The sequence below is a fragment of the Saimiri boliviensis genome, chromosome 3 (assembly GCF_048565385.1).
Source record: "Saimiri boliviensis isolate mSaiBol1 chromosome 3, mSaiBol1.pri, whole genome shotgun sequence".
Taxonomy (NCBI): domain Eukaryota; kingdom Metazoa; phylum Chordata; class Mammalia; order Primates; family Cebidae; genus Saimiri; species Saimiri boliviensis.
Window position 1 is genome coordinate 177,469,411 of NC_133451.1, and position 15,286 is coordinate 177,484,696.

The window sequence follows — 15,286 nt, forward strand, 5'->3', positions numbered from 1 at the left end:
AATATGTAACACTGCAGGGTTTATTGTTGTGCATGGGGTTTCTCTGATTATTTCTTTAATATCAGGTCATAAACAGTATTCTTAATTTAAAAGTTTAACCAATTTATATTTCTGCCAACAGTCTATAAGGTATCCATTTTTTGGAACCCTTAGTGATAATGACTGTTTTAAGATATTTCTCCTTTGACAGGTCTGTAGGTATAGATATCATTCAGACATTATATGAAGGATAAAGTTGCTTATATTGATGTAATTAATGCTTAACAGTTTCTCTTGATTATCTTTTGATTTTGAAAGTAGTTTCTAAAATAATTTTTTAAAATTTATTTTTAACAGCTCTATCGATATATAACTCACATACCATACAGTTTATGCATTTGAAGTCTACAGCTGAATGTTTTTTTAGTATATTCATGATTATTTTTTTTAGTATATTCACGATGAATTTTTGTTTAGTATATTTGCCAATACGTGCAGCAATTACCCACAGTCAATTTTAGGGATTTTTTTTAATATGAAAAACTTAGCATGTTCGAGGAATTTGGCTTTTAGCTTCTGTCAAAAAGTGACTTTAGTGTAAAATAGTTAAGGCATTAATAAATACTAAGGGATAAATAAGATATTTGATGGAAGGTTTCAAATACTATCAATGATTATAAAAATTAAAAAGCGCTATTTTGACGAATTCTGAAAGTAAAGAGTTAATATAAAGAACTGCAGACAAAATTCTTTGTATCTTTTCATGTAGCTAAAAGACCAGCTTCAGGACAAAACTCCATTTCTGTTATGCCTGCTCAGAAAATTACAAAGCCTGCTGCTAAATATGGAATACCTTTAACATACAAGAAATTTGGAGATAAAAAATTACATGAAAAGAAACCACTGCAAAAACATAAGCAGGTATGATCATGTTACAGACTGTGTATTAGTCACAAATTCAATTCAACCTTATTTCATTGCAGCTCAATTCTGTTACCTTGATCCTATAGAATTGCTTTTATTAAGTTACCAAGGAATGTTCTTCTGTGCTTTACCAATCCTCCAAAACTGAGAAGCCTTACAGGAGTCATAAAAAATCATTAAGTAAATATATTAAGTAATATAATTAGTGCAATAAAAAGCAAATGACATTATAAATGAAATAACTTTTGAACAACCTATGCAAAGCTATTTGTTTTTGTACATAAATGAAATAAATACATATGACATTCTTGATAAAAATCTGGAAATATTTGGTATTTAAGAATTCACAATAGGCTGGGCGTAGTGGCTCAAGCCTGTAATCCCAGCACTTTGGGAGGCCGAGGCGGGTGGATCACAAGGTCGAGAGATCGAGACCAAGCTGGTCAACATGGTGAAACCCCTTCTCTACTAAAAATACAAAAGATTAGCTGGGCATGGTGGTGCGTGCCTATAATCCCAGCTACTCAGGAGGCTGAGGCAGGAGAATTGCCTGAACCCAGGAGGCGGAGGTTGCGGTGAGCCGAGATCGCGCCATTGCACTCCAGCCTGGGTAACAAGAGTGAAACTCCCATCTCAAAAAAAAAAAAAGAAAAAGAATTCACAATCATATAAATAGAATCATAGAGCTGGAAGGAATGTGATCATGTAATTTGTCATATTTCAGATGAAAAATGAAGGCCTGCAGCATTTAAGCGACCTGCCCAAGAACATAGTGATAGTTGCAGGAATTTGACATTTTCCTTATGTCAGTAGCTGCATGCATTGGTATACAGAGCTTGTTTTATTTTGGATCACATCATATACATATACACTGGCTTAGAAACATATTTATACACACTACTGTAAGATAAACTTTATATAGTAGGAATGATCAGTCATTTTGTTTAAAATCTATCATAGGCTGGACATGGTGGTTTACACCTGTAACCCCAGCACTTTGGGAGGGTGAGGTGGGTGGATCACCTGAGGTCAGGAGTTCCAGACCAGCCTGGCCAACATGGTGAAACACATCTCCACTAAAAATGCAAAAATTAGCTGGGTGTGGTGGCACACACCTGTGGTCCCAGCTGCTCAGGAGGCTGAGGCAGGAGAATCACTTGAACCTGAGAAGTGGAGGTTGCAGTGAGTCAAAGATCACACCACTGCACTCCAGCCTGGGCAACAGTGAGACTCTGTCTCAAAAAAAAAAGTTGAAAAATTGTAATAAACTACAGAATGAGAGGACTAGAGATCATAAACTTTTTTTAAAGCATACAGTAATAGCTGATACATACTAGGAAGCAGCTGCTATTCCTAGTGCTGAGGCAGAGTACCCAAAGAAGACACAATTTTTTAAAGAAAGCCCATCCTTAAGGCTGAGATTCAGACCTTACTGGGTAGGATATGGCAATAGCTCACTCGATGGCAACACAGTCTGGGGCTGGCAAAGAGGAAAATGTCCGCTGTGGAGCTGACGAAACTCCCTGCAGAACTGCCTGGAGTGTCAGTAGATTGTACTGGAAAGCCATTTGAGGAGTCATTGCACTCACTGGGAAGGCTGCTGGGGTGCCACGGCAACTTGCCTGGTGCTGCTCTGGCTTGGATGCTGGCTGAGCATCAGCAGAACTCTGGAAAGCGGTCCTTGCAGATGCCACTAAAACTCACAGGGAAGCTGCTAGGGGCACCGGCCAAACACTCCTGGAAGGTGCCTGTAGGGGTGAGTGCTGCTGTGTGTCCTACCTGCTGTGGTAACAAGAAGAAAAGAAGCGTGCTCATCAGGAAGAGAAGCTTCTTCCTTTGCTGTGACCCTCTCAGTTTTACTGACATAGCTTAATATTGTGGTAGCAAGCAAAGAAGAAATGTTTACAACGTCCAGCTCTAGCATCACAAGCTGGACAATGAAGAGTAGATTTGGAGCTGAGGGGCAATATGATAACGGGCACTCTGGTTTTATCTTTCTCTCTCTCTTTTTTTTTTAATCTAGAAATGACGTTTCTCCATGTTGGCCAGGCTGGTCTCGAACTCCTGACCTCAAGTGATCTGCCGACCTCAGCCTCCCAAAGTGCTGGGATTAGAGGTGTGAGCCACCGCGCCTGGCCGATTTTATCTTTCTTTAAAAAACTGTATTCAAACTTGAATGGGCCAATTCCATCTTACCCTTTTATCTCTCTTTACTTCAGTCACCACAGGAAGCCCAGGACTCCAGCTTTCCCTTGTTGCCTAGACTTTCCCATCGCCAGAAGACTCTGGTCATACCCTGATCTGCCTCCACCCCCTGCATAGTTTTCTATATGTTGGTCCAAAAGTAATCAGGGTTTTTGTCATTGAAAACAAAACTGCAGTTACTTTTGCACCAATCTGTAGTCTCTTCCAGAAAACTCTTACAGTACATTGTTGGCAAAATCCACTGTCTAAAGATGTCTTCACGCTTTTTGCTTGACAACCTGGCTTGTCCCCGAATGCACTGTTCTGTAGCTCTCTTACATGCTGGCTGTTTTCTCTCTAGTTCCTTAATGTTACTGGGTCTAGAGGTAGGATGAAAGAAATACTTCCTTTGCTTTTTATTGCCAGACTCTCCCTGCTGCCTAACCTGCCATTCTCATCGCTCTACCTTGATGCTTCTGCTACCAGACTGTATCACTCTGTGTTAGGGTCGTCTGTAGATGCGTATCTTCTGAAGAGTTTCACACCTGACTCACTGTCACTCCTCCCAACATTGTCATCGTTCTTTGCAGTTTTAGTATAAAAAAAGATTATACTTCCTATAGAACATGGCCTTTTGTTTTCATTTTCTTTTTTTCTCTTTCTTTTTTCTTTTTTTGAGAACGAGTCTTGCTCTGTTGCCCAGACTAGAGTACAGTGCCACAGTCATGGCTCACTGCTGCCTGCACTTACTGAGCTCAAGCAATCCTCCCTCCTTAGCCTCCGGAATAACTGAACCACAGGCAAGTGTCACTACACCTAGCTGACTTTACATTTTTTGTAGAGATGGGGTTGCACTATCTTACCAGGCTTGTCTCAGACTCCTGGGGTCCAGCAGTGCTCTTGCCTTGGCCTCCCGAAGTTCTGAGATTATGGGCGTGAGCCATCATGCCTGGCTTATTTTCTTGATCATTCCCTTTAAATCATCTTGTCTTCCACTTTAACTGAAAACTCTCACCTATTGCCATGCTATTAAAATTTTCATTATCAGTAATAACTCTTAGCCTCATTTATAATCATTCCACTCCCTGATCACTATTTCATGTTTCTAGCTTATTCCTTTAGGAGTCTGCCTCCAAAACATCTGTCCCATTTGGATCCATGGATCCTAATAGCTTCTTTTATTCTCTCTCTGTTTCCATTTTCCTTACCTGACTTAAATTCCATGTTCATTTATAATAATTTCCAAAGGCTCAACTCTCTTGCCCTTTCTTCCATTATTACCAATAACCAGTAACCAAAAAACTGTGAAATCCAACTCTCTACTTCCTTTGTGCCTCAACCTGGTCAGTGCAATATGGCTGAAAAAGCATATGACTATTCTAACTAGTCTAACTTTCAGTATGTAACCAACAATGTCAAATTAGCACCTTCTGGTCACCCTATTATATTTCCTCAGTGTATTTATTCTTCTACTTTCTAGGTGATTATTTTTTACCTTCTCCTTGCTTTTCACAAGGACCAATGTTTGCTTCCTACTTCACTGAGAAAATAGAAGCAGTTGGAGGAAAACTTTCCCACAATCGCTTCTGCTAGTCAGTCTTATCTGTTGGCAAACATTTTGCCTTTCTTTTACTTTGGATCACCTGTTTCTGTTCCCATCTAGAGTCAACTCAACCGTTGGCATACTATGATTCTTTTTTGCCTGCTGTAGGACTTTGCACTCTCTCCTGCATTATACATTTTTCTCTACTGAAATCATTCATGTTAGCAAACAAATATCCTGTATCTTAAGTCTTTTTAAAAACGAACTTTCCCTTATGTCCTTCCAACTACCTCTCTAAATTTCTGGTCCCTTTAACAAAACTTTCCCAAAAGATTGTCTATACTGTCTCCAGTTCATTTCATTTTGAACCCACTTCACTCTTGGCTTTCTTTGTCACAGCTATTATGAAACAGCTATTGTGAAACGGCTCCTGACATCCATATTATTAAATCCATAGGTCATTTTTCTTCTTCCTTGGCCTGGTTTTTGACTCACTTGATTGCCCCTTCCTTGAAACATTTTCTTCATTTGAGTCCCTGGTATTACATTCTTCTGGTTTTCTTCCTACGTCATTGACTGCTTCTTCTCAGCCTCCTTTGCAAGTTCCTCCTCATCTCTAGGGCTTTTAAATGCTGAGGTGCTCAAGGTCTCAGTCTTCAGATACCTTCTCTTTTATATTCATACCAACTTTCTAGTTGATAACATCTATAAGCTGACTCTCAAATTTTTATCTCCACCTGGACTCCTTCCCTGAACTTCAGACTGATAGCTGTCTTATCATCTACAATTATATTTCTTTTTTTTTTTTTTTTTTTTTTTTTTTGAGACGGAGTTTCGCCCTTGTTACCCAGGCTGGAGTGCAATGGCGCGATCTCGGCTCACCGCAACCTCCGCCTCCTGGGTTCAGGCAATTCTCCTGCCTCAGCCTCCTGAGTAGCTGGGATTACAGGCACGTGCCACCATGCCCAGCTAATTTTTTGCACTTTTAGTAGAGACGGGGTTTCACCATGTTGACCAGGATGGTCTCGATCTCTCGACCTCGTGATCCACCCGCCTCGGCCTCCCAAAGTGCTGGGATTACAGGCTTGAGCCACCGCGCCCGGCTACAATTATATTTCTAATAGACATCTCAAAATTAACATATATAGAAGTGAACTCTTGATTTTATTGTCTCTCCAAATTGATCTTACTTATTTCAATAAATGGCAACTCTGCCCTTCTATTTGTTCTCATCTTCCATACTGGAGTCATTATTGACTGTTCTTTCAACATCGTATCCTGTCAACTGACTTCAAAATACATTCACCGTGTGGCTACTTCTCATTATTTTTACCATCATGCTAGTTCTAGCCACCCTCATTTTTCACCAGGGTTATAATACTAATCTCCTGACTAACTGCTTTCAGACTTACCCTCTTCAGTTCGCTTTCACGTGAGCAGCCCAAATACTCCTTTTCTGATGAAAGTCAGATCGTTACCCTCTCCTGCTTAAAACTTTTCAGTGGCTTTTCATCCCACTCACAGTAAAAGCCAGAGTCCTTACAGCAGTGTGTGAAGCCTCGTTGCCTTTCCAAGCCTCATGAGCTACTCTTCCTTTGCCAGTCCAGTACAGCCATGCCAAACCTGATGCCCTTAAACATGGCAAGTACTTACCTGCAAAAACGAGTTTGTACTTGATGTCCTCTTTTCTTTGAGGTCTTATGTTCAAAACTTGCTTTATGAGTAGAACCTTTTTTGATCACTTATGTCGAATAACAGCCATCCCTCCATGCTATCCCCACATTTCTAGTACTAATTCTGCTTTTTGTCCACAATGTTATCACTTTCTAATCTATTTTTGACTAGTTTATTGTGAATTTCCTCCATTACAGTGCAGAAATTCATGAGGGCAGGGATTTGTTGTTCACTAGTTCTTGGCAAGTAGTAGGCACTCAGTAAGTATTTGCTGAATAAGTGAATGAGTTGTGCCTTACACTTTATCAAGTTACTTACAAATGTTAACTCTTTTAAAAAGAGTAACAACTAAATAATTTGGTGAAACTCAATTTATAAAAACCGTTTTGTTATTGTGTTTAGCAAATTCATAACTAAAAAACAAAACCTCGAGAGAAATGAATGACACTCTTGAGCACACTGGAGCATATCTTTGTTTGATAAGGTCAATAGTAGGAAAAAAGCAAGTTTTTGTAATTATTTCCTTTACTTAGACAAGTAATCTACTAAGATTTATAATTCATTTAACTTCCTGTTATAATGAAGAAACTCATATCTGAGAACCTTAATGTCAGCCTTCTTGACATAAAAACTTTTAAAGTATGCTTATGCAGAAAACATGTAGTGGCAAAAAACTACCCTACCAAATGGAAAACACATACCTTCCAGGATTTGACTTTGCATACATTGCACCTGTCTCCCATTGTTACGAGATCCTAGGGGTGTCACTTTGCCAGCCAGAAACCTCTGTGGCCAGCGGCACCTTTGCCCAAGTTTTGCTCAGGCCCACTGGGCCCACTCGGTCAGGCAGGCTGCCCTTGGCTCATGCTGCCAGCCTGGATCCCAGATTTGCCAAGGCTGAGTGGAGCGGCAAAGGGTGTATGAGTGAGCAGGTGTGGAATCTGGCCACTGCACACAGCCAGGCACACTGACTGTGGTGGGGTGGGCAGTTCCAGGTGCTGCCACAGGTGCCAGCTCCCTATGAGGCATCTGGACCAGGCATCCTGTAAGCAGCTTCCATAGCTAGCACCAGGGATTGTGGTGGTACCCAGAAGCTTGGAGACACCAGGAATCATAGAGCCCCAAGGAGGGTGTCACAGCCCTGGCTTGGGGCAATCCTAGGTCTGAGCCCCCTGAAGAGCCATAGCTCTTCTCTCTTCCTCTCTTCTTTCCTTCTTGTCACCCACAACATGGCATATCTTGCCCTGTTTGTATTACGACTTTTTCACCCCCGTCATTTGGTGGGTTCCTAGTTTTTGTCCCATGTCTAGGAAGAATGAGATACATGGATAAGTGGAGGGGTGAGTAAGGCGAAGGGGAGCTTTACTGATAGAACAGCAAAGAGGACACTCTGGAGTGGGTAGCCCCTCTCTACAGCCAGGTCATCCCATGGAATGTTCAGCTCTCAGCAGAGAGGAGACCCTGGAGTAGGTAGCTCTTTCCACAAGCAAGTCATCCCATCATCTCTTTGAGTTTGGCTGAGTCCAGGGTTTGTATGGGCTTCAAAGGGGAGGAAGTACGTGCTGATTGGTCCATGGGCAAGCCTGGGCAAAGCACTACAAGTTCCCACTCCAGCCCCCAGGCATCAGGGCTTCCTTGCCTTGAAGATGGGGCTTCACTGGGGACCCACCTCTTTCCATCCAGGAACCTGTCTGCCTCCTGCCATTGTTTATGGCACCCACAGTGTTCTTGCCACAGGGAACCTGCAGGCCAGTGCCAGACTACTGTCAGTGCCCCCACTTTGTCCTTTTTTCCATGCTCATCAGCACCCAAAGTCTGGAGGGGGCCAAGGTGGCAGGGCACTGGCATGTCGGCACTGCCCTGAGTACCCACACACCTGGCTGGGTTGCAACAGTGCCCAGGCTCGGCCTCAACTTTGCTCCAAGATCAGACTAGGTGCTGGGAATAGGGAGAGGCCAGACCATAGGAGCAGGCACTTTAGAGCCTGTGGGGCGGATGGGGGCCTTCCCAGGCCCCTGAGAGTGCAGAGCTGCCCAGATCTGCAGCCATGGCTTGGGTGACTGCAGCTGTGCCTAAGAGAGTAGGGCTCCTGCCTGCTCCCACCCCTAAGAGCACAGGGATGCCTGGATCCACAGCCATGTCTGGGCAGCTGCAGCTGCACCCAGGGAATATGAGGCTTCCATCTTGCCAACTCAGAAGGGGACAGGACGTCCACCTATTCCCGGCTTCCATGGCTCCATGGAGTACACAGCCCTGGCCATGCCGCTCCCACTGCCACCAGCATCATGGCAGTGGCCACTCCAGATAGGCTGCTGCTGCCATCACCTTGGTGCTCCTAAATTTGGAGTCTTAGCTAAACTGTACTTGCCATTGGTTACCGACTATACCCTGTATGCATGTTTTTCTTTCTTGTCTTTCCTCATTCTGAACCCCTTCCTCTGTTGTTTCTCTCCTGTGTAGGTACAGGTCACATTGATCTGTACTATTTTGGAAGCCATTGAAGGGCACAAAATAAAGAACATACTACTTCTGCCCTCTAAAATTATAGTTCAACTAGGGAGATACAGGCTTAAAAAAAAAGGTAAAAGAAGCAAATTGATGAGTGTTGTTAGCTTGTAGATTAACAAGTAGCATGTTGATATCATTGCCTAGGGCACTGCCATCGTTGACAGTGGTGACATAGCTGTTCTCCAGTGACCTAACATAGTACTACTGCCTTCAAACATCATAGTTCAACTAAGGAGACAAAAGCTTGGAAAAAAAAAAAAGGTAAAAGGAGCAAATTGTTGAGTATTCTTATTGTTAGCTTATAGATGAACAAATAGAACGTTGACATCATTGCCTATCATTGCCTAGGGCACTGCCAACATTGACAGTTTGACCCACCTTAGCCTCCCAAAGTGCTGGGATTACAGGTGTGAGCCAAGGCGCCCCTCCCCCTGCTTTTTTTTTTTTTAAATAACAGTCTCACTCTGTCACCAGTCTGAGTGCAGTGGCATGCTCATGGCTCACTGCATCCTTGGCATCCTGGGCTCAAGGGGTCCTTCCACCTAAGCCTCATGAGTAGCTGGAACTTCAGGCGTGCATCACCACACCCAGCCAGCTTTTGTAATTTTTGTAGAAATGGAGTTTCACTAAGTTGTCCAGGCTGATCTTGAACTCCTGGGCTCAAGCAACCCACCCACCTTGGCCTCCCAAAGTGCTGGGATTACAAGTGTGAGTTACCACACACTGCCTAAGCTTCTATTCTTAATGTTTGAAAGTAGCTGCTGAGGTGATGGATATCCCAATTACTCTAATTTGATCATTACACATTGTATGCATGTATCACCCGTGTCCCACAAATATGTACAATTATTATGTAGCAATTTTTAAAAATAAAATTTGATGTAAAAACGATAACTACTTCAGGTTGAGGTAATGAAGAGGAAGCTATAGAACATTTGAAATTGATTCTGTACATTCGTATCTAATTCTTCAGATTTGAAGAATTGATTTCTATTAGTTATTTGGTTATTTGAAGTAATTCGAGTAGTATAACTCATCTGTAATTTTTTCTGTGAAGTATGTATTTTAATAAGTTTGCTTTAATTTTTAGTGTGCTTTTAAGAGTTTTATATAATAAAAAAAAAACATATTCCCAGTATTTACGCACTGCATTTAATTTTACTTAATTTTGCTGTGGGCCTTCCTATTTGTATTCAAATATATATTACCTGTATTTTTAATATAGCTTGGAGAGTTTATAGATAATTTTGTGTTCTGGTGTTTTTAATTAGTGTTACATATACTTTTTGTATATTTTTACTTGTGATACTTAAAGTTGTATTTTATTTCATTGATATTAAATCAGATTGGTTGGATTCTGATAAACGTCCTTTTTAAAAAAAATCCTGCCCTGGATCAAAATTTCTTTTGAAATATGTTTTATGTTTTCTAATAGAGTTCAGTGAAATATGAATTCAAAGTAAATTTATTTCATGGATCATGTTTAAGATGCTTATTTATTCTAAATGGTATTTACAAATGTAATCCATTTTAATGTTTGGAATATATACACATGGAATTCTCTGTCTTCCCAGGGAATAAAACTACCACTGGCATGAGGGTAGAGAGAGATAAGTTGGGGGTGTTTGTAACTTTATGTCATTATGTCTGTAAGGGATACGTGCTTGAGTGGACTTGTAGAAGCAGAGTTGTCTTATCTCTTGGCCATGTATCAGCCTCACAGAATGGAGAGATCAGAACTCTTGGTGAAACTGGATAAAAGATATCATAGACAGTCCCTAATGTTTGGACAGGATTGTAGCCAAGTGTATAATCTGTTTCTTTGTATGGGTGATAGAATCAAGTAACTTGTTGGTTTTCTTAATGTTTTCCTTATTTTCAATTAATATTCAGTATATAAAAGCAGCATGCTCTGGAATTTTCAGATTTCAGTTGATAATATTCTGAATAATATCTCTACTATCAAATATTCTGAATTATAGGTAAATGATTCAGATGGTAGTTGTAAATGTTTTGAATTCAGGCAGAGTCATTGCCCTGAAACTTCATCAGGCAGACAAGTATGGTCTCAGCTACACCATTGAGAACTAAATAATAATCAGCACTCGGGATATTATATAGCTTATTTTAAAAACATTTCACTGGCTGGGTGCAGTCCCTCATGGCTATAATCCCAGCACTTTGGGAGGCCATGGTGGGCAGATTACTTGAGGTCAGGAGTTCAAGACCTGCCTAACCAACATAGCAAAACCCCATCTCTACTAAAAATACCAAAGTTAGCCAGGCATGATGACATGTGCCTGTAATCCCAGCTACTTGGGAGACGGAGGCAGGAGAATCACTTGAACCTGGGAGGTGGAGGTTACAGTGAGCAGAGATCACGCCACTACACTCCAGCCTGGGTGACAAGCAAGACTCTGTCTCAAATTAAAAAAAAAAAAATTTTTCACTTAAAACTAAGTTTCTGTGAACAACAGTGTGAAAGTACTTAATGCCACAGAACTGTACACTTAACAATAATTGGTAAATTTTGTTGTATAAAAAAAGATTTTGTTATATGAAAAAATATTTTGTTATAGGAAATTTTGTTATACATGTCCATAAAAATTTTTGTTACAAATTTTCATATAAATTTTTGTTACAAAATTTCATATGAATTTTGTTATATGAAAAAATATTTGTTATATTAAAAATTTTTGAAGAAAAGAAAAAGTAGAAAAGAAATGGCAATCAAATGTGTGGAAAGTTTTTAAAATCTTCTAACAATTAAAATAATTAAACTCCAGGTTTCTGAAATATTTTAAATAAGATTTTTACATGATTGTTGAAACAGATTTTTCCTTTGATTTCTCTCTTTTTTCTTTTCTTTTTTTTTTTTTTTGCCATATGGCCTGCACTGCACTGTACTCCCAAGCTGTAGTGCAGTGGTGCAGTCGTGGCTCACTACAACCTCCACCTCCCAGGCTCAAGCAATCACCTCAGCCTCCCAAGCAGCTGGGACTACATGCACATACTACCATACCCAGCTTATTTTTGTAATTTTTGTAGAGACAGGCTTTTGCCATGTTGTTCAGGCTGGTCTCAAACTCCTAGGCTCAAGTGATCTGCCCACCTCAGCCCCAAGAAGTGCTGGCGTGATTACAGGCATGAGCCATCACACACAGCCTTTCCCTTATTTTTTGCATCTCATTTTTTTTTTTTTTAAAGACTTCTCCCCACCCCCAACTGGAAACTACAGCATCTTTTAGGTTGAAATTCATAACAGCTTGTTAGAATTTTTAACTTCAAGCTTGAAAAAGGAAAACCTTAACCACTTAAGATACTGTCATTTTGTATTTGCACAAATTTAAGCTAATGTGCATCAAGTTATTATTATTCGGCCTGTCCACAAAATATTTATCATAAGACTTTTCTTTGCTCCAGTTTCTATAATAGTCACAGGTTTTTTTCCAAGGCTCTGTTAAAGCAAAGGAGTGGCCATTCAGCCACCAGAGGGAGCCCCTTGAATGCATTATATTATACTTAAGTACTTTGGCTGTGATTTTTAAAAAGACAAAAACAGTTCTCTCAGTGTGGATGTTTTGTGTTTCGTATTACTCTCTTCACTATAGAAATAGTGTTCTGAAAATACCTGTGTGATCTTAGAGGAACAACTTAGTATTTTCATTTCATAAATATTTGACTATCTTATATATAAGGTAATGTGGACCTTTAGAAGATGAATACAATCATTGCCTTCATGTAACGTACCTAAGAAGAGTATATGGGTATGTAGTTAAACATTCTCTTTTTAATCCACGTTATTGTGTAATATATATAAAATCCAGTTATTTATATCGAGTTGCTGTATTAATGTTTTTAAATTGCTTAATTGGTGTTATAGTTCACAAATTTTGAGAATGGTGCTAGAATGGCTACTGAAGTTAACCTGTGGTATTTGTCAGAATATAGAATGTAGGGTTCTATGTCCAAAGATTATGATTTAGCAACTCTTGGGACGTATATTTTTTAAAAAATAGCTTTATTGAAATATAATTCACATACTATACATAATTCTCCCATTAGAAGTTTTCAGTTAAATTATTTTATGTATTTACAGAATTGCATAACGGTCTGCACAATCAATTTTAGAACATTTTCATCACCTCAAAGGAAATCCTTTTTCTGTTAGCAGCCACTGCCCGGTATTCCCCAACCCTACAACCCTCGGCAGCCTCTAATCTACTTTCTTTATACAGGTTCGCTTAATCTGCACATTTTATATAAATGAAATCATATAGAATGTGTTTTTTTGTGACTGGCTTCTTTTACTCAGCATAATGTTTTCATGGTGGATCTATGTTGTAGCATGTATCAGTACGTCGTTTTCTTATTATTGCCAACTATTCCTTTGTATGGAAGGAATATGTATTTTTACAAAGCTCTAGGTAACATTCCCCAATGTTTCAAATTCTATATACATAGAACATTCCTTGAAATGTTAACTGTGTGTTTTTGTTTCTTTTTATTATTATTATTATTATTGTACTTTAAGTTCCGGGGTACATGTGCAGATCTTGCAGGATTGTTGCGTAGGTACACACATGCCATGGTGGTTTGCTGTCTCCATCCCCCGTCACCTACATCAGGCAATTCTCCCAGTGTTATCCCTCCCAACCTTCCCCCCACCCCCCCCCGCTGTCTTTCCTCTTAGCCCCTCACCCCCTAGCAGACCCCAGTATGTGATGTTCCACTTCCTTGCCCATGTGTTCTCCTTGTTTAACACCTGCCTTTGAGTGAGAACATGCAGTGTTTCGTTTTCTATTCTTGTGTCAGTTTGTTGAGCATGATGGCTTCCAGATTCATCCACCTCCCTACAAAAACGCGAATTCATCGTTTTTTATGACTGCATAGTATTCCATGGTGTATATGTCCTACATTTTCTTTGTCCAGTCTATCATTGATGGGCATTTGGGTTGGTTCCAGATCTTTGCTATTGTAAACAGTGCCGCAGTGAACATATATGTGCATGTGTCTTTATAATACAATGATTTATAGTCCTTTGGATATATGCCCGGTAATATTGCTGGGTCAAATGGTGTTTCTATTTCTAGATCCTTGAGGAATCTCCACTCTGTCTTCCTCAATGGTTGAACTAATTTGTGCTCCCACCAACAGTGTAAAAGTGATCCTATTTCTCCACACCCTCTCTAGCATCTGTTGTCTCCTGACTTTTTAATGACTGCCATTCTAACTGGCATGAGTTGGAATCTCAATGTGGTTTTGATTTGCATTTCTCTAATGACCAGTGATGTTCAGCATTTTTTCATATAATTGTTGGCCTTATAAATGTCTTCTGAAAAGTGTCTGTTCATGTCCTTTGTCCACTTTTGAATGGGCTTGTTTTTCTTTTCTTTCTTTTTTTTTTTTTTAGTAAATCTGCTTTAGTTCTTTGTAGATTCTGGATATTAGCCCTTTGTCAGATGGGTAGATTGCAAAAAATTTTTCCCATTCCGTTGGTTGCCAGTTCACTCTGATGATTGTTTCTTTTGCTGTGCAGAAACTCTTAAGCTTAATTAGGTCCCATTTATCTATTTTGGCTTTCACTGCCATTGCTTTTGGTGTGTTAGTCATGAAGTCGTTGCCTATGCCTATGTCCTGAATGGTATTGCCTAGGTTTTCTTCTAGGGTTTTTATGGTTTTTAGTCATATGCTTAAATTTTTAATCCATCTGGAGTTAATTTTAGTGTAAGATATAAGGAAGGTGTCCAGTTTTAGCTTTCTGCATATGGCTAGCCAGTTCTCCCAATACCATTTATTAAACAGGGAATCTTTTCCCCATTGCTTGTCTTTGTCAGGTTTGTCTAGGATCAGATGGTTGTAGATATGTGGCATTACTTCTGAGGCCTCTGTTCTGTTCCATTGGTCTATATCTCTGTTTTGGTACCAGTACCATGCTGTTTTGATTACTGTAGCCTTGTAGTATAGTTTCAAGTCAGGTAGCGTGATGCCTCCAGCTTTGTTCTTTTCACTTATGATTGACTTGGCTATGTGGGCTCTCTTTTGGTTCCATATGAAGTTTAAGGTGGTTTTTTCCAGTTCTGTGAAGAAAGTCAGTGGTAGCTTGATGAGGATAGCATTGAATGTATAAATTACTTTGGGCGGTATACCATTTTCATGATATTGATTCTTCCTAACCATGAGCATGGAATGTTTTTCCACCTGTTTGTGTCCTCTCTTATTTCCTTGAGCAATGGTTTGTAGTTCTCCTTGAAGAGGTCCTTCTCATCCTTTGTTAGTTGTATTCCTAGGTATTTTATTCTCTTTGTAGCAATTGTGAATGGGAATTCACTCATGATTTGGCTCTCTGTTTGTCTGTTATTGGTGTATAGGAATGCTTGTGATTTCTGCACATTGATTTTATATCCTGAGACTTTACTGAAGTTGCTTATCAGCTTAAGGAAATTTTGGGCAGAGACAATGGGGTCTTCTAAA

At 39.9% G+C, this 15,286-nt stretch overlaps 1 protein-coding gene across 14 annotated transcripts in view; it reads left to right on the forward strand.

Annotated features, from left to right (window-relative positions):
• Positions 1-15,286, forward strand: part of NEK1 (NIMA related kinase 1) — a 214,063-nt gene that overhangs the window by 34,065 nt on the left and 164,712 nt on the right. For all 14 annotated transcript variants that reach the window (XM_074396985.1, XM_039479149.2, XM_039479148.2 and 11 more), the window contains one exon: positions 749-900. In XM_074396985.1, the coding sequence (XP_074253086.1) occupies positions 749-900 (152 nt within the window). The remainder of the gene's footprint in view (positions 1-748; positions 901-15,286) is intronic.